The sequence below is a fragment of the Thrips palmi genome, unplaced genomic scaffold, assembly GCF_012932325.1.
Source record: "Thrips palmi isolate BJ-2018 unplaced genomic scaffold, TpBJ-2018v1 HiC_scaffold_7, whole genome shotgun sequence".
Classification (NCBI taxonomy): Eukaryota; Metazoa; Arthropoda; class Insecta; order Thysanoptera; family Thripidae; genus Thrips; species Thrips palmi.
In genome coordinates this window covers 9,763,530-9,782,790 of record NW_023144634.1, presented here as the reverse complement: position 1 = coordinate 9,782,790, position 19,261 = coordinate 9,763,530, and the positions used below count along the sequence as shown (strand labels likewise).

At 58.0% G+C, this 19,261-nt stretch overlaps 1 protein-coding gene and 1 long non-coding RNA gene across 2 annotated transcripts; both read left to right on the top strand.

Annotated features, from left to right (window-relative positions):
- Window positions 1-15,453: 15,453 nt before the first annotated feature.
- LOC117652575 lies at window positions 15,454-16,432 on the top strand. The gene is made up of 4 exons (XR_004588172.1): window positions 15,454-15,494; window positions 15,580-15,785; window positions 15,902-16,063; window positions 16,269-16,432. It is a non-coding gene; the product is annotated as an uncharacterized LOC117652575 (long non-coding RNA).
- A 436-nt stretch (window positions 16,433-16,868) lies between these two features.
- On the top strand, window positions 16,869-18,782 carry LOC117652780. Its single transcript, XM_034397873.1, has 4 exons — window positions 16,869-16,922; window positions 17,063-17,233; window positions 17,398-17,580; window positions 17,827-18,782. Exons 1-4 carry the CDS (start codon window positions 16,869-16,871, stop codon window positions 17,977-17,979), a joined length of 561 nt encoding a protein of 186 aa, XP_034253764.1. The 3' UTR covers window positions 17,980-18,782.
- The last annotated feature ends 479 nt before the right edge of the window (window positions 18,783-19,261 follow it).

Below are 19,261 nucleotides of genomic sequence, written 5' to 3'. Positions count from 1 at the left end.
TAAATTATACCGGTACCTTAGTGAAGCTGGCGGGTTGTCGCCGCCAGCGAGCGAATGGCAGAGATGAGTGAATGTGAGAATGAATGCAATTGTGTGTTTTTTACCATGTAAATATTGGAGAATGTTACCGTGTTTTTAGCAAGTAAGAGTGCCCTGCGCACATTAGACCATGCAGCAGCCTACCCGGCTCCGCATCGCGACGCCAGCATCCATGCTGAAGACTAGAGCAGCTTGATGTGGTATCGGGATTTAATGTGTACAGAACACAACCAGAATGTTTTTATGTGATTTTTCTATTTGTCGACGAACTGTGCATGTTTGTTTTGTGAATAAAAGTCTCTAGCTCACTTTGCTTTTCATTGACTTAGCATTACCCTCTCACTCCCTTTCAAAGTCGAGGCCGTGGTCAGGCATTTTAATTTGACGTTTCGAGCAGTCGCACCAGTGGAGGCAGGTAACCCATTTGACGCCTAGTCCAGTCACACCAGTGAAGGCAGGCAACCCATTTGACGCCCGGTCCAGTCACACCAGTGAAGGCAGGCAACCCATTTGACGCCCAGACCAATCACTTGAGTAGAGAGGCAGGTAACCCATTTGACGCCCGGTCCAGTCGCGCCTGTTGAGGCAGGCAACCCATTTGACGCTTGATCCAGTCTCGCCCGAAGAGTCAGGCAACCCATTTGACGCCTGGTCCAGACTCGCCTGTGGAGGCAGGCAACCCATTTGACGACCGGGTCGGTTAGGCTGGAGGCAGGCAAGGCAATGCTCTTTCGGCCGCTGAAGCTGTGTATTTGACGCCCGCGCTCTAGACGGTTCAGCGTCCAGCCGGGCCGGGGTTCATCTTCATCCAGGTCACCAGCATCGGGCCATCGGGCCGCGGAGAGGCAAGTTGGAGGGCGGCCGCACATCACTGTCAGTTTATTGCGCTAAAGGATAATAACAGTGATGAGGGCGGCCGACACCTTGCAAGACGGGCGTCATGTGTGTGCGTGTGTGTGCTCGGGATACGCGTGGGTGTTGCTCGGGCCTTTTGGACAGGCACACAACAAAACTGCGGTGGCCTTGCCGCTCGGCTCCAGAACATGGCCGCAGGGCAGCGGGCCAGTGCAACATTCATTGGCCTAAAAGTGAGGCTAACAGTGTGAAGTTGGCGTTGCACGGCAATCCATGAATTGCAAATTTGTAAATGCGCGTCAACGGTGACTAAACAGGCGAGTTAGACCACGCGACGCACGCAGAGCGGCACTTTGGGGCTTTTGCAGCCGCTGCGACGAAAAGGGGTTTTGTAGACCTTGGTTTCACAGAGAATCTGGGTCTTAAACCGCAGCTAAATTGTCGAACTAGGAAGCCCGCTATCCAAAGATTGCATCCTTCCGCGTCCCGCTTTCCCCGCTCGTCTAGCAGGCGATTGCAGAAGGTGCGGGAAATCTTTGGCCGCCACTGATCGCCACTGCAATAAAACACAGACTGTCAAGTGGGCCTTCCAAAAGCCCCGAAATTCCGCTCAAGATCCCGAAGCGATTATAACGGAAAAGGAGCCGCTTGTGCAACGGCCGGGCAGCGTGCGCTGAGCGTGCGGGTGGGCCGCGAAGATCGTGCCGCGGAATGGGTCAGAATGAAGTCATTTCGCTGTCCAAATAGTGGCCCTCGCTTCGTGAGCCTAATAACAGAGGCTACCTCCGGCAGGTTGGGCTCAAAGTCGATCAGGTGCAGCGTCCCGGGAGTGGACCAGTGGCAACCCATCTTCGGCGGGTCGTCTTACGTATCGCAGAGGGCAACGTTTCGGGGAGAAGTCGGCCAACGCGCAGCATTTGCATCTTAATTTTAAGTAACACACTATCACGGCGATCTTTTCATCACTTTTTTAAAAGTTTTTTTTTAACTGACGAAGTCGCAAAACAGTGGCGGCAGCTGGCGGTAGCTGGACTCACTGGAGTCGCCGATCCCGGCGATCAATTATTGACACCCTTGACACAGTGTTGCGGTGCTAACAGGGCGGGTCCGCTCGACAGGCCTAGCCGCGCCTAATATCATGTGAGGTGAGGCCCGCGCGGAAAAACACACCGACTACTTGAAAAAAAAGAGACACGGAAAAAAAGGTGATCAAATTATACTGCATTTATTAGCTTATTGCAGCTATCAAGCACTTTTAGTGCGTTGCCCGTAACAACCAGAATAGCAGCTAGGGTAAATTTTTTTCGACGTTCGGAGATTATTACGTACTGACACCTTAAAACGGTGAACTGCACTACTTGTGGGATCGCAAACCCATAGAATACAACAGTTTCACCTACTTGCTCGTTTTTAGAAAAAGGTGGCTCTCGTTTTTAGGAAAAGGTGGCTCCCGCTTTCCAGAACGGGACGTGCTGTGAGCGCGGCAAGCTATTAAAACGCCGTCCTTCTGCTCGCCTGGGCGGTCCCTGGCGGTTGTCATTGACTGCGCTACCGGGACCAGTTTACACGCACATCCATCAAAATGTTGTCACTGCTGCCCCCTCCCCGTCCCTCTTTCTCACGTTCAATGTCACACCGCCCCGCACCGCCCTGCCGGTCCTGGACCGGCGAGGTCTCGGATCGCAAAAACCGGTGGGCGCGTGAGTGTGTGTGAGGGAGAAAGAGAGAGAAGGAGCGACCGGCAGGGCTGCTACCCATAAGCTCCTTGCAGCAAGAATTCGGTCAAAAATCTATTCTGACACAAGGCCCGGCTTAACCGTTTTTTCACTTAACGCGTCCGTCGGGCAAGGCGGAGCTAGGCAGGTGTGCCTGGTGTCACTCACGCCGCGTTTTGACGGCTCGCTGGGGCGGCTTGGGGGGGGGGGGGGGGGGGGGGCGGCCGGCGTTGGCCGAATCGAGCGGCCGAATCTAGCCGCCGCGCTCGTCCCGCTGCCATGCCCGGCCCGGCCAGGCCCAGCCATCGGGGAGAATAACGCAACCGTGGAGGAACCTTCAATTCGGCGCTGGGCAAGCCAAGTAATTAACGCTCATTCGTGGCTTGTGTGTGTGTAGGTGTGTCGGTGTGAGTATGTGTGAGTGTGTTAGTGGGGACACCCATTCAGTGATTCATGGCGCATTTGATAGCCGCATCGATACATATTACACGGGACCAGTCGACGATCTCAAGTCCGAGGGCAAGATCAGGGACAGCGGTTCGATCGCACTGCTTGCGGCGTTTACTAAAATCTTAACACGCTCTATGTACTCCATAGAAGCGCCTTTTGACTGTCAAAAGAAAATAAATTTTTTTAAAATTTCATACGAAGATAAAAGGAGCAAAGACTCGACGAAATTGAGTCAGCCGCGCCGCAGCGAACCAGGTCTGCCCAGTAGTAGTAGACCAATCCGTCACAGACGAGAAGTTTCGCGATCATTTTCGCGAGGCGTGACAGAACACGAATATTGATATCCATCTGTTTCATTTCAGAAGGTGCGAGTGTGTGTGCGTGCGTTGCGGTGTGTGCATGCGCCGCGTGCAGACCGACCATGAGACGACACAACCCAACGGCTGTGTCCAGCGAGTGCTGTCACGGTCAAAGTCGAAATTTAATTTAATTTCGGACATACATACATCGCGAACAGCTGTGCCGCATTGGTTTAGCCTTTGCGAGCGTGATTGAGATTTTAATTATGATAGGGCAGCCGTCTGGAGTCAGTGCTGATTCCAAGATCGATCTGCATCCGTTGTGCATTATAGTAGAAACCCAACAGGAAGGTGCCTAGGAAAGGCATCGGGGCTGACAGCAACTTTATATGAGTTCAAATGCCAGACATCTATGGGTTCCCCCGGAGCTTCTATGAGTTCGTTATCCACTAACCTTTTAGCAAGGGTGGGTGGTCTCTACAGGACTTTTCGTTTTTCTCGGACGCTTAAGCCGGTCCACTATTACCCCAGAACGTGTCGCACCAACGTGCATTTATCCGAGTGCGATGAAAATAAAGGAAAACGAAACAGTGGATGATCGAAGGCACCCGGTACGCTCCACTCGTCCCTGGAAACGAGGCGTGGCGTGAAAGAGGGAGGGGGGGGGGGGGGTGTCCCCGCGAGACGCCACGGCCGTGTGGACCTGCCGCGCCGTGCCCTGCCGTGCCGTGCCACACACTCTACACCTTTCGCTCGGCGGGTCAGTTCGGAGTCGGGCCGGGCGGGCCGGGCGGCCGGACGTTCAAATCGACTGGCATTGAGAGGCGAAAAGTGAATCCTAGTAATCATCGTTTCGGAGCACGCGATGCGATATGGCCCTCCTCGCTGCACCGGCCACCTACACTGCGAAAAGACACACATGCAACACACCGAAAAATTGTCCAAAAAACTAATAAATTGACAGAGTATGCCGTATTTGGAAACTCGCTCTGAACGTCCCGATTTATGTAATTGGCAACATGAACAGGGCGCGGCGCGTGGACGCCGAAATCCCCGGCCGTGCAGCTCGTGAGCTGGGGGGAAAAAGAAGGCCAAAGTGACAGACGCATTTCGCACGCGAACGCGCCAAATTTACGATGTGGTTCCGGTCAGCAAATGAACCGGCCGGCTGGAGTGGAGGCAGTGGAGCCAGCAAGGAACAAAAAGTATAAGAGCCGTGAGAGCCTTGGCGGCTGATGGCCTGTTCCCCCTGTGTCATGCCCTGAGCACTATGCCCGCCCAGCTTCCTTCAATCGCACGCACTCTGGGGACTCAAATCGTGCCGTGCCGGACTAGACCGTGGAGCAGGTCATGCTCGGAAGTCAAGTGAGGCCGCTGCCTCCCGCCTCCGGTCCCGAAGGACGCCGCCTAACGCCGCCTGCGAGAAACCTCGCCTCCAACGAGTCCTTTAGGCCTTCCGTTCCGTTCGTTACAGTGGCGATGTCGCCGGGTTAGTGATCTAGCAGTGTGGTCGCCGCGGGCGGCTAACGAGTCCATCTACACATCTATACAGAGGGCGTCAAAGGAATAGGGGCAGGGTGGAACGACCGATCCTAACCTCGCCTAACCTCGCCTAACCGAGTCGAATCCAACCTGACCCACTAAAACCTTAAAAACTCAGTTGTACTTTTTCGTCTCGAATTACACAAATTATGACAGCTCATTTGGCACTAGAAATTTGTGCACCTGGACTCAAGAGCGGGCACGGCATGATAAAATATGGAAGAAATAAAAAACAGCTACTTTTCCCGACGAGTATTGAGAAACGATTCCTGTCTTGATTTGGAAGTTAAAGATAAAAAAATAAACCAACGCGCGCTGCTTATTATTGTGGACCGCGAAACGAACAGAGCGGCAGCGGATCAGGCTCGGTCCGGACAGTAAGGCACACACACTCACACCAGCACACACGCGCAGCAGCCACATGCTATTCGCACACACGAATTTAAAGCAGGGGCCATTAACAGCCCGCACCTGATCCGTTACACAATGTCTATTGTGGCTGCCGGGCCTGCCGGGCCGCCGCCCGCCTCTGGCTAAGGCAGCCGGACTCCCCTCCCGGTCCTGCAGCAGCCCTAGAAAAACAAGGACCAGCGCAGAACTGTCTGCTCAGGACTTCGCAGAATTCGGAAACTGCCACATAGACCTGTGGCCGGCCCCGATGTCGTCGGCAGTTCGACTTCAACTTGACCTTGACAACTCGATAAAGAACAAACTGCAGCGGTTCGATCAGCCACGGCGCAGCCGCCCCAAACAAGAGCACTCCAGCGGCGCTTAGAAACTGCCGAACTCCCGCGGGCAGCGACCTTCTGCTGATGCGGGCGTGTCCCACACCGCGCGTGTGAGAGAGAGGGGGAGTGTGTGCGGCTGCGCGGGAGTGTGCGGTTCCGAGTGTGCGTTTGTGTCCATCTGGAGCGGGCGGGCCTATCTGGCTCACGCGGCGTTAACCGCGCCGCCACTAGCGATCGGATCCCTGCAGGGGATACCAGAATATGCCGAGCACGAACCGAAAATATCGCACAAGGAAATCCTCTGTGTGACCTCCTGAGTGGGTGCACCACACCCACGGGCCGCCCGCGACCCGCCCGGCACCGCCACGGCCCCGCCCAGGAAGCACCGATAACGTTTTTACCTTGTAGGCACTCTCGAGAAACTGTCAGCGTGCTGCTGGGCGAATCCATGAATCAATGCGACTATCGCAGAATGAATGAATGAATGAATGAATGAATGAATGAATGAATGAATGAATGAATGAATGAATGAATGAATGAATGAATGAATGAATGAATGAATGAATGAATGAATGAATGAATGAATGAATGAATGAATGCACTTGCTCGTTGCCTGTAATGAATAAAAGACTGCCCGAAAGGACGAACGGGACCCCCTACAGCGTACACGCGTGCTGTCTGCCCCGCCCGCACGCCGCTGCCTCGGTCAGGTGCATGTCAGTCCCGTGTTTGTATTATTATTCACGGAGGCGACGCCAGAAGAAATTCGCATGGGCATTGGCGCGGCTCCCCGACTGCGATGCTTTTGTTTTTATTTCCGTTCGGAGCCGCAGCAGCGATCGTGTCAGCTCGAATTAAAACCCTACGCACAATCTGTCTCCGTCCGCATCAATTTACAGCGAGCAATAAAGTACACCGCTAGAAAAACGGGGCAGCCTCACGCGTCATGTATACCAATCAAGGCGAAAAAAAATCGGTAAAATGGACACTCTTAAAGGTTATGGGAAACGTTTTGTGGTTGATGGCTTCTCAGCAAGCGTGTCACTCCAGTTCCAGTCTCGTCTCTCTCCCAGACGCCGCCTCCGCGCATGCAGCCCTCTAAATGCTCTCCCAGGTCCCTCCGATGACGCCGGCCGGGCCCCAGTCCGGGCTCCGGATTCCGAACTGACCTTGCCCCACTTGGCTTGCCCTGCCCAACCCAGTGCGTCGGGCTCGGCACGCCTCGGCACGCCATGCCACGTATCGGCGCGCGGGCCTCCGGACTTGTACCTCCGGTGGACCGCCACGGCGACGGCCTGGACCCGGAGTCGCCCATACAGCACCGCGGCAGTGGCCGACGGGACGGCAGGTACCCGGAGGTGGAGGCGGGCACCCGCAGGGGGACTTCTTCCGGGCAGAAGATGCACCCGAGCACACTGCAATCCCGGCCCAATTTGACGGCAACATTTGCACTAATACAATACCCCTCAACAACTTTATTTTTTTCCCGTTTTCTGATGGGAACAGTTGCCGGACGTTCCTGAACAGCAGGCCACCATAGCAATGGGCAATCAGAGGCTCCATTCAAGCTGCAAAAAAGTAACGACCGCCAGTGTTTGAACCCACGACAGTCCGGCGTCAACACCCAGCCGTTGCCACACCGGCGAGCATTCTGCGGCTGTCTCGTCCAATTGAATTGCCGCCCTTCCACAAGAAGTGGCCGGTGATTACCTCCGGAAAGCGCTTCGTCCTTTTTACTTGTGTAAGTAAGTCTTGTTCCCTTCGGCCGGCCCAGCCGTGGCCCGGCCCTCCAAGGGCGCGCCCTTCCACGCCACCGTAAAACACCACACCCTTTTGCATTTGGGTGGCCGTGGCTGCAGCAGTGTAAGTGGAATGGGCGAATGGTGCAAGTTACGCCGTTCTTCCCGGACGGCGAGTCGATTTGAGGCTCATAATGGTTTCCAGGCGGCGATCGCATCGGCCGTGCGTCACACATTCCATTTCCGTTTGGACTACTGCAGGCCGAACAGTCTCTCTCGCACTCGCAGGGCGAGACAGAGCGACCAAGTCGAGCAGACACGAGCTGCCCGTCAACGCCAACAAGACGACGACAACGCGCTCTGGTCCCGACGCCGCCGGCCTGCGTCCCTTCGCACACGTTTCGAGACACGTTCCGAGACCCGCTCGCACATCGGAAGGGAATCCGATGCAGAACCGAGCGAGGGTCAGTATGCACCTCAAGGACGCTGGGCCGCCGGGCCGCAAGCCGCAGCACCCGACAGGAGCACCTGCCTGACGACTCGTGAGGGAGACGGGGAAAAGGAGGAAGAAATTGGCTTTGTTTTCGTGGAGCAGGCGAAAGAGGGAAGTGGACATCCTTCAGGATCTGGCTGAAAGGCTTGGGAGTTTCTCATTACACGAGTTCTGAACAACGCTTGTGCCACACCGGACCCCACATAAATAAGGAAAATTGTGATTCGGCTATTGTCGCAGGTTGATTTGCTTCCTGCGGCCTCTAATGTGATCACTTTGAAACGAGGAATTGATTGATGGTATGTATTGCCGGCAGTACCGGCCTGGCCTGCCTGCCCTCGCTTGCGCACCCCGACCCTGCTACACAGCCATGCATCTTCCACGCCACCGGCCAGAAGGTCGCCGAAGGTCTGCATCGATGCTGCCGTACAAGGTCGCGGGTTCGCGCCTCGGCCGGCTGCCGTTTTTGCCCTTGTTATTTTCGTTTATTTTCGAATGCACCAGGCGCGTGGGTCGGCCCTGGCCGTGGTGGGTGCGACACTGGACTCTGGGTGCGACAAGAACGTTTGTGCCTGGCCAGGGCCCGATTACACATTCACGTAGGGACACGGGTTCCCTGATAGGACGACAAGTATTTCTTCCGATATCCCCGTCACTCGAATGTGAATGAGAGACCCATTGTGGCCACAAGAACCTAATAATTATCCACTAACTTTCAGATTGTGACAATCCGAACAATCTGGAAGTGCACTGTGCCGTCTGCTTCTGCACGCATAACTAAATTGGAATCCAATTGCGATTCCGGCGAACAAGTCGATAGCCATGGAGGTAAACGGTGTGCACCGCGCGGCCTCGGCAAAGGAAATACAAAAGTGGAAAACAAAATGAAAATAAATAAATAAATAACAATGCGTTTCGCAAGATGGAGGATATTTACTGACAGCGGGCGGCGCACCCAGCGCTGCAAGTTCCGATACGGTAAGCGTGATAGTCCGTTTTGGTATCGGCCATCGGGCCGAGTGCCGAATCTGTCCGTCCGTCTGTCTGTCTGTCCGTCCGTCCGTCCCTCTGGACAATTAATCAAGGCAGCGTCGGCGGTGCGCGCCGTTGCGCTTTCAGAAAGGGGCTACACTTTTATTCATCCAATTCACACAAACCAAGTCCCGTCAGGCCATTTTCGTCATTTTCGTCTCATCACAACGAACGAAAATGGTTCTTGGAAGATGGATTCGGCAGTCGTATTAACGGCGTCGTTTCTCTGGGCCAGCCACACCACCGTGCTGCTAATTTGACGTGCATGTTCGTTTGCCTAATGACCAGTCGCGGTGCTTTGCTTCGCGCCTTCACAGGCATTCAATAACACGCGTATAACCTGTGGAAAGAGAGGGGAACACTCACTCACTCACTCACTCACTCACTCACTCACTCACTCACTCACATGGTGGACAGATGTAGACGGCCTGATAAGACTTATTGCCGATAGACGTTTGAATGCCGCGGCATTTCCGCGGTCCTGTCTGTGCGCGGCGAACCGCAAAACGAGGCGCGGCACTCGAGACGGCGGCGGTGGCGGCGGCCGAATCTGAGTGGCCCTGGCGCGTGCCCTTTTACGACGGCGCTGGGATCGGAGTGGCCGTGCCGGCCGTGCTGCCGTGCCCACGTCGACGGAAACGGCACCTCCTCACGCGTCGCACCGCGCTGAAACGCTGAGCAGCGTCAAATGCTTCCCTTTCGCGCCAAAACGCCCAGCGGGGTCAAATGCCTCCGTTTCGCGCCGAAACGCCGAGCAGCGTCAAATGCCTCCGTTTCGCGCCAAAACACCGAGCAGCGTCAAAAGCCCCCGTTTCGCGCCAAAACGCCGAGCAGGGTCAAATGCCCCCGTTTCACGCCGAGCAGCGTCAAATGCCCCCGTTTCGCGACAAAACGCCGAGCAGCGTCAAATGCCTCCGTTTCGCGCACCGAAACACTCCCGCTCTCACCCTTGACGGATGCGGCCAGTCTCCTTTGCATGTGCACGTCCGACGTCCGGCCGGGTCCGGCCCAGACGGACGCGTGTCAAGCCTGATCGACGTGCATCCTTCCCGTCCAGGGGCGGTAACCGTGGTAACGACGCGTACGTGGGGACGGCCCGATTATTATTGTGCGTGGCTGCGGTCTGCCCGCACGCCCCGCCACGCCACGCCCCGACACTTCCCTCCCGTCCTTGGCGCGGCAGCTGCTTGCTTTGGCTTTAGGACCAGCCCACTGTTATTATTGCTAAGCCGGTCCTCCGCGACAACCACGTCACTCCCGACAGGCGCCCCGCGCGCTAAAAATAACGGCGCGTTTTGGAACTACGTTGAAAGGCCCGACGGGAGCGGCGGTCGAAAATGCAGGAGACTTGGACGCAGGTGAGGCACAGCAACACCGGTGCATACGAGGAAGTCGCCGCGGCCCTCAGACGCGTTCTTTTTTGGACGAATACCTGCTCCAGCAACTCGAGCAGCAGGCGATACAAGGGATAAAAGCAGTCGGAATGCCCCTTGATTAAAATGCCGTGTTTTTACATGCCATTTGGCTGGCGCCTTCGAATCGACGGTGAGGACAAGTCACACCGCCTCGGCGATCGACTTCGAGTTTCGAGTGCAGCGGAGGCCTCCTCGTGGTGTCGGATGCGTCCAGGCAGAGTTGGACGCACGAAATGGCGGTGGCGCTGCAGCCTTTGACCTTGGCGGTCGGAAAACAACGGGATAAAGGGAATTAGATCATTACCGAACCGGTCAGCCTGGCCGAGCCATGCGATCTGGCGTGGCGTGCCGCGCGGCGTGGAGTCCCGCCTTGCGTGCACAGTGCCTCACGGCGTTGCGACTCAGAACACTGTTAGACAAAGGAGCGGTCGACAGTCTCCATCGGTGAGTGAGGAATGAAGCTGACGCGGTCAATTCGGAACACCGTTACACCCGGGCAACAATGCATAAACTTCCACCTTTTTCGCGTATGCCAAAAAAATAACAAGAAACTAGCCAAACCTGGACCAATTTACTTCTGCCATCACCCAATTAGCATATAAAACTATCTCCTCTCTCTCCGAGCTGTCCACGCTTCTCCGTCAGACTCACTGACCGCCTCCGGGGCGTTGGCCAGGCGCTGCCCAGGCGTTGCCCTGGTGTTGCCTGTCCACATTATGTCGCAGAATCTATCAGAGTCGAAAGGCCTGACGACCTAATCACCCGGGCGGGGCTCCGCACAAGCGATGCGTCATCTCCCGGCGGGAGGACCGTTCTGGCCGACTTGTGGGTCACGGGGAATGTTTACACATTTCTGACCGTTCTGACCAATGCGTCAAATGGACCATTGCCACAACATTAATGTTGGCAAGACTGCAAGTGATGGCGGGTAAAATGAATGCTACAAGAAGCATCAAATAACACAACATTTGTAGATATTTTTATTCTCTGTCCACAAAAAATAGCGAGTGAGTGCCCCTTTTGCTTAGTTATGTGGCAACTTGAAAACAATGAAGAACGAAATATGAAACACGCCTTTCGACTGATCGACGTGTCCTCTACTCGACGCAGATTGCCGCCGATAGCTCTCGATTTCGCGCGCCCAGTCTGGCTGAGTCACAGCGACACCGTCGGCGAGACAAAAATTTCGTCACGTTGGTCAGAGTGCGTACGGACACGGGCCACGCGGGACTGGGTGGCAGTGGCGCGGACCGTGCGGGGGAGTGCTGCCCTGCTAGTCATACCATCGGGCACCGCACGGCGCCGCACGGAGCAGCCTTTTTGGCGGACAAAGACCATTGGGAAACACTTCTCAGTTCCATCGCAGCTTCACGGCGGCTTCGCGGCGGCTAGGACCCGGGCCGGCCGCCGAGGCGCGCGGTTCGATCGGATGGAGTGTCCGACTGGCTCGAATGTAAAATGGCCCAGTTTATGGCTCCAGGGTCAAGTCAACTCCACGCGCCATGATAAGTGTATCGCGTATCGCTCAAGGAATCGGGCCCTGCCGGCCTGTGGCCTGTGGCCGGGCGGTCTGTCAAACCGGTGCAGGGCGTCCACATTCCACGTTGTCAACGCTTTTCGCTCAAAGCGTGCACCCAAAGAAGATGCACGCCGCTTTCTGAGTTTTGCCCTTTTGTCTCATCATATTAATGGAACTTTTTAGTCTTAACCTCTCAATCCTTTAAATATTTTAAATATTTTTGTCCTAGATAGACACATTACTATGCAGGTCGATGCTTCCCTGGGCTGATACCGGACTGCACAGTGGCAATCATCCGGCGCATTATTTATGGCCCGTCCGCTAACAACTCATTGGGGAGCCGCTGCCCCGAAAAGACGAATGCCCCGAACGTCCGAGTCAACACTTCGGACGACGAGGCCGTGTCGGCGACGTGTCAGGCGTGTCAGCCATTCCGGCCGGCCGGCGGGTCGCGTCGGGTCCCTAGGAGTGATTCCAAGCAGCACTCTGTCTCCCTCGCGCGCGCGCGGAGAGCGGCGTGAGTGCGGGAGAGACAGAGCGGTGGCGGGATGAGTGATTACCGTAGGGCGGCGCCTGCTCCACGCAGCCTAGCGCCCCGCGGTGGCGGGCCTGGTGGGCCTGGCGGGCCTAGCGGTGGGCCGTCTGGTGGGCCTGGTGGGCGTCCATCTCGTCACTCTCGATTAGTGTCGGGACTTGACGCGCGCGGTCGTTTAAACACTCATGTTCGAAACCATCGCGTTGCAGTGCACTGCGCATGCGCGCGGCGGCGGCGTGACCAGCGGAATCAGGAATTCCCTCCACAAAGGCGGAGCCAGGTCGACTTTAGGGCCTCGCCGTCCTCGGGGACCCGGGGCTAGCAGTGGCGGCTCCAGACAGGGCCGGGCCGCCGGGCCGGGCACGCATTCTGACCTTGCCCCTGATCAAACAAAACCGCGTGTGCAGGCTGCTGCGCCGGGCTGCGCCGGCCGGGCCCCGGATTCCGGACGGAGCGGAAACAAAGCTGGACGGAGGAGTGGGCGGATGCCGACGTCCTTTGGCCCGCAGCAGCAGCGCCGCGGCAGGGCCAACTAGAACAAGCGCCGAATGGCTCGGCCGGCTGTCCTGGTGATAATTAAATACCCGAACCGCCTCGGGCTCGGCATAAAGCGCCCGTTTTAATGCCTAGTCGGGATTATTTCGTGAGGACTGGACAAATACGGCCTTCCGCGTCGCGGCTTTTAATTCGACTGACAAGGGAGAGACTTCGGCTACCGAAAATCAACTACTAGAAAGTCCTCACACGCTTAATCAGCAGAAGTGTTCACCTTGACCGTGGCGCGAAATTAATTGCGCGTGGGTTCGAGAATGCACTCACACACTGCATCGACAAAACAGCGACTTGTCCCAGACGGATTTTTTTTCCTTCCCGCTCCGTGGCGAATTCTTGTCCCGTGTACACTAATTACACTGACCCGTGACCTTGCTCCGAGGGCAGGGCAGGGCACGCCACGCCACGCACTGAGTCAACAGCACCTCCAGAATCCGTTGGCCACCTGCTGCCCGGTAACTACGGCAACGTCGTTACAGTTGGTAAAACTGTTGGAATCAATTACCGGCGGGGGAGAGGGGGGGGGCGATTTGCAGAGTAAACATTGCGTGCCTCCATTACTGCTACATGGGGTCCTTGAGCACCTCTGCGAGGACTCCCGCCGAGGACTCCCGCGAGGACTCTGCGAGGTGTCCGGGAGGACGTCATCGGCCGGCTCAAGTATTTAGTCTGTTCGGCGCGCGCACGACGGCGGTTGCACGAGCCGGCTTTAGTAAGACCGTCGTTCGTTATCCTGGACAAATAAGGCCGAGATGCGCGGCAGAGTCGGTGCAGCCAGATGCTGTTTCGTCACGGGGTGGCGGCGGTCCAAGATTTTGGCCGCGCATTTTTACCCCCTCCCACGTGTCTGGCCATTATCTCGAGCGACCCGCATCGAAGTGAGATATCCCCCCCCTCCCTCCCCTCACGCGCACCGCTGCATTTTCATTTTCATGTTGCTCCCTTTTCGGCCAAATCAAGCCCCAATGTCTTATTCGGCCGGGGCGTTGCTGGACTGTCTGCACCGCGGCGGGCCGACCGGCCGGGATGAATGTTATCGCTACCGGATCTGGACCTTTCAAGTTCAGCGGGCCGCGCGGGGAGGGGGGGGGGGTGCCCGCCCGTGTGCAGCACCCAGCAGGGCACGCGCGTCGGGCAGCGCGCCTCCAGCGACAAGCGTGTTTTTCACACAAATGGATTTGTCGGGGGAGGGGGAGGTGGCGCGCCATGGCGGGGCGGCGGGGCGGCACAGGGACACGGCACACGTACGTGGTGGGTCCGGTGGGTCCGGTGGGTCCGGTGGGCAAGGCGGTGGAAGGCGGGCAGGCCGGACAGAGGACGCCCACCCCCTCCCCCTTTTCGACTCCGCCCTACTTCTACTTCCCCGCCGAGGGCGCCCACCCCAACACCGCCAACACCGCCCCTCCCCCGGTGGGCTCCAGCAGCCTCCAGCAGCGCTTCCAGGGCGGGGCGGGGCACGGTGGGGCAGGACCGGGCCGACGCTATAAAAGCCGAGCGGCCTGGAGGGGCCGGCCACATTTGGACGCACCGTCCCGGCCTTTGCAGACTTTGGATTACCCCTCGACGCCTCCAGGTGAGGGGACAGTGCGGCTTACCAGTGGATTACCAACAAGTGCCTCTGTGTGTGTGTGTGCTCGTGTGCGAATGTGTGTGACGGCAACCAGTGCAGTGCTAAAGCCAGTGCAAAAACAGTCGCGGTGTGCATATTTTTTCGTGTCTTCTGCAAGTCAATCGGAGCGTATTGAACTAAGTTATCATCAAGAATAGTTTATAGAGGTTCGCCTGAAACGGTTTCTTTTTTACAAATGCAAAATTTCTAGATTTTTATTTTGCGGTTCAAACCAAACTAGGGATGGTTGAAGACAAATACTGAGACCGTTATTATTACGTAGTGCCATGAGACTTAAATTAAGTATGAGATAGGAAAACTGTAACTGTGATGCACGATTTATTTCGTCGACACTCCCAACGCGTTGCCATTTACGTGCCTTACAAAAAGTGACACCACTCGTCTGCGTTTTCGAGCGAAACGCGTCCTTGAGTCCTTGCATCCTCACACCGCATTGCCCGCCATGCAAATCGTCGACGTGCATCGCGCGACACGACGGCGACCTTTCGGCGCGTCGGCCTCAGACCGACACGGCGGCGCGGCCATCATCGCGTTTCACGCCGGCGACGACGTGCAGACGGACACCCACGTGGCTGCCACGCGTGGGACCCTTTAATTTCGGTTGAATTGTGGCGGGTTCGCGCGATCGGCGTCGGCGACCGCCACGTGGATCCTCGCAGTGTGCTCATGCTCGTCGTGTGTTGGCAGCCATGAAGGCGGCCATGCTGGTGATGGCTGCGCTGCAGCTGCAGGCCGTGCTCGGAGGCCACTTCTCCGTGCGCATGCCCTTCACGAACCCCGCGGGCGTCACCTACCTGGAGGGACCCGCCCCCGCGGGCCTCGCCGCCGGCCCCGTCGCCTACACCGCCCCCGCAGCCTACGCCGCCCCCGCTGCCTACGCCGCCCCCGCTGCCTACGCCGCCCCCGCTGCCTACGCCGCCCCCGCTGCGTACGCCGCCCCCGTCGCGCACGGTAAGCGTTAGTCGAAACGCGCATGAACTGCATAAAATTACTTTATTTTTGTGACTTGTCTGTAACGTATGACGGCCTGTTCCAGGTGTGTACGCCGCCCAGGCTGTGGCCCCGGTGGCTTACGCCGCCCCCCACGTCAAGACCGCCTCCGTGGGCTACGCCGCCGTGCCCACGGTCCACCACGTGCCCGCCGTCCAGGACGTGCCCTACACCCGTCTGGAGGCCACCGCCGGCGTCGTGCAGAAGCTGGTCGACGTCGCCAAGCCCGCCGTCGCCACCCGCCGCTTCCAGGTACAGCAGCCGCCACCCGGCAACATTAAGATATGCTTGCAAAACTCGGACTTTCCTCAAAACCAGTGAACGATCACAACGGTTCTTTGAACACCCGCCCGTCGTTTCGTGCCCAGATTCGTCGCCCTGCTATCCAGAAGCAGTTCTACGACATCGAGGAGCGCGTGGTGGTCCGTCCCGCTGGCTCCGCCCTGGTGGAGCTCGACCAGCCCCTGTCCAAGACCCAGAAGGGCGAGACCGTCGTCTCCGCCGCCGCCCCCGTCCTCGCCCACGCCAAGGTCAGTGTCTTGACCCGTCACGAAGCTGCAGCAGCTAAACGAGACAGTTTTAAAACCAATTTATTGCGAGTTTTAACCGAATCCGTTTGGAAGCGTGAGGGCTTGGTCGTGGCCTTGGCCCCGTTCGCCTGGCCATTTAGCAGTTTTCGCGATCCGGCAATGAACTCTGGGACTGGGGTCACGAGTTAATGACGTTGCGAAACAGGTGCTGGCCCCCGCCGTCGCCGCCTACCCCGCCTACCCCGCGTACCACGGCTACCCCACCCTGGCCGCCGCCCCCATCGTCGCCGCCCCCGTCCAGCAGTACCCCGTGCAGCAGTACCCCGGCCAGGAGGCCCAGGCCGAGCCCCAGCAGCCCGAGCAGGCTGAGCAGCAGCCCCAGGAGCAGCAGCCTCAGGAGCAGCCCCAGCTTGACCAGCCCCAGGAACAGCAGCCCCAGGAACAGCCCCAGGAGCAGCCCCAGCAGCAGTTCGAGCAGCAGCCCCAGCAGGACGACCAGTCCCAGCAGGACGACAGCATTGAGGTATTCAACGACTTCACACTGCAGTCGCTGTTACTCTGTTCACTGGAAGACGACGCTGACTTACCTGAACCACTCCTGCAGGTGTCCAACCCCGAGATCGTCGCCGCTCGCTCTGCCGCCCCCGCCCAGCAGCAGCCCGCCGCCGCCGCCCCCGCCCCCCAGGCCCGCGCCATCCCCACCCCCGAGGACCTCCTCCGCCAGTTCGGCTCCTCCCCCGCGCTGAGGCAGCTGCAGGCTGAGGGCGAGGCCCTGGAGGCCCAGCGCCAGCAGCTGCAGGCCCGCATGGCGCAGCTCGTGCAGCAGCAGCAGCAGCAGAGGCAGGACGCCGAGAACCTGGCCGCGCGCCAGCGCCACCTCGCGCAGGCCCACGCCAGCCAGCCCATCGGCCAGACCGAGGCCCGCTTCGCGTCCGCGTCCGCCCCCACCCCCGCCGGCCGCGCCCTCGCCGCCGCCGCCGCCGCCCCTGCCCCCGCCAGCCCGCCCCCGTCGTCGAGTCCCGCTCCCTGGGCCTGCCCGCCTCCATCGAGAGCCTCATCCCCGCCCCCGCGCCCCGCTCCGCCGCCGACGTGGTGCCCTCCCTGCGCAACCTGAGCCCCGAGCAGAGCCAGCAGAACCAGCAGCGTCTCATCGAGCTGCTCACCGCCCAGGTAGGCCGGGTTCACGCCCCGCGGGACCAGGACGGGAGCCCCTTGGCTAAAGGCCGTCCCCTATTCTAACGACTCCATCCCGGTCCCTCCCCGAGTCCCACTCCAGAGCGCCGACTCTCAAACACGGCTCCCTCTAGGTGCAACACGAATTCCTCCTGCTCCAGGGTGGCGTTGCTGAGGTCGGCTCCGCCCGCTCCGGCCCCGCGTCCGCCTCCGTCGGCGACTCCGGCCAGGTCCGCGCGCGCGTGCTGTCCGCCACGCCCGCCCCCGAGCACGCCGAGCCCACCAACGAGCGCGTGCAGACCCGCCGCGTCGTCGTGTCCAGGCCCATCGAGACCCTGCAGGAGGTGAGTGGAGAGCGTTTCGTCGCTCTGTCTCTCTAGCACCAGCGCGCACCAGTGCGAGACGCCGCTTGAGTGTGAGAGAGACAGGGCGACGCAACCACTTCGGAGTCAGGCTTCAGCGCGCCTGCCAGGTAGGCCAGCAGCAGCATCGAACGCACAGCGGTGCAAAGTGTTGCCTACGCGGCAGGCGCCCGCTTCTTCTGCCCGCCTGAACTGACTCGTTCTGACCCCCACCGCTCTCCGTTCCAGATCGACGTCGTGGAGCCCTTCACCAAGATCCACCGCCTGGCCGTGAACCAGCCCGCCGTCTTCAAGACGGCCGTGCAGGACGTCGCGCGCGTGCACACCTCCGTGCCCGTGTACGGCAAGGCCCTCACCCCCTACACCGTGTACCACAAATAAGTCCTCCCCCGAGCCAAACATTGTACTGCCCCTTCCAAGACCGGGGCACGGGGCCGGCCCACAGCCTCGCCACTTTGAGCCACCCCAGTCAGAGACACGGCCCAAGGCGACGTCGAATCTGTAGCCTGGACTCGACGTGACCTTGGGCGACCTGTTCGTTCCTCACTGACGTGCTGCCTCTCGACCCTCTCGGCCAGTAAGGCACCACCAGCCTGCGCCCCGGTCTCATCTGTGATTCGCCATTCGCGGGAGCCACTCGAATTTTGCTCAAATTGTCGCGACCTCTGTCCCGCAGCCAGGCACAATGCACGCCTGCAACCTTCTCGTCATCCTCAAACGACACGCCCACATTTTAAGCGCTGTGGAGCGTCGCCATTGTCCTTTCACGAATCTCAGAGACTCGAGACAGTGGTTTCCATTCAGTTGTAAGGGGTTCCATTTTCATCTAATTTATTTTTCTATGACACCATTGTGTTGTTTTTGTGTGTGTTTTTTTTGTCATAAAGAATCATTTTCGAAACATTTGCTGTGTATACAGAATCAAAGCTGTAGTCAGCAAGAGACGTCATTCATTTTTTTCATGTTTTATCGTATGTGTCAAAGTGTATTTATTTGTTCACGACACCATTTGAGAGCGTTTAGTTGTATAAATTATTATTTAGGAATGCTACTTTTTGTAATGCAACCCAAGTTACCATGCCATATGACCAAGTGACTGATCCAGAGTTACCTCTATGAAGTATAGTTGCCTGTATATCAGACTTCCAAAACTTCGAAAAAATGAATAAAAATGATAAAAATATCTGTGCTTTGCAATTATTGAACCTGCCCTTATCAAACACGCTCAGCGCAAAATTCTCGATAGTCGTGGACATGGCAAAAGTTGCCGAAGACCGATGACTTGCAAACAAATCTATTTTCTTCGTCGTGTGTCGACATTCGTGCCGAGTCACGCTTCAAAGCATAAACTGTGGCCCGGGCGGCTGTGGGTCGGGGAGTCTGGACGGTCGGGTCGGGACGCGGCGGAGAGCATTCGCGAGTCGCTGGTCACCAGTAAACGGTGGGTCCGTCCGTCTGTCCGTCTGACTAGCTGTCTAGCCGGGCCGCGGCGGCAACACGCAACGCGCTGCGAGCACAAAAGCCATGCCAAAGCGGGCCAGCCCCTTCCCCCTTCCACCGCGGTCTCGGCTGGTCTAGGCTGCCGGCCGGCCGGCAGTGCTGCCGCCCGTAGCGCCCGACTGTACTAAACAGCAGTAGTGCCGGCTGTGGACTGTACTGTACT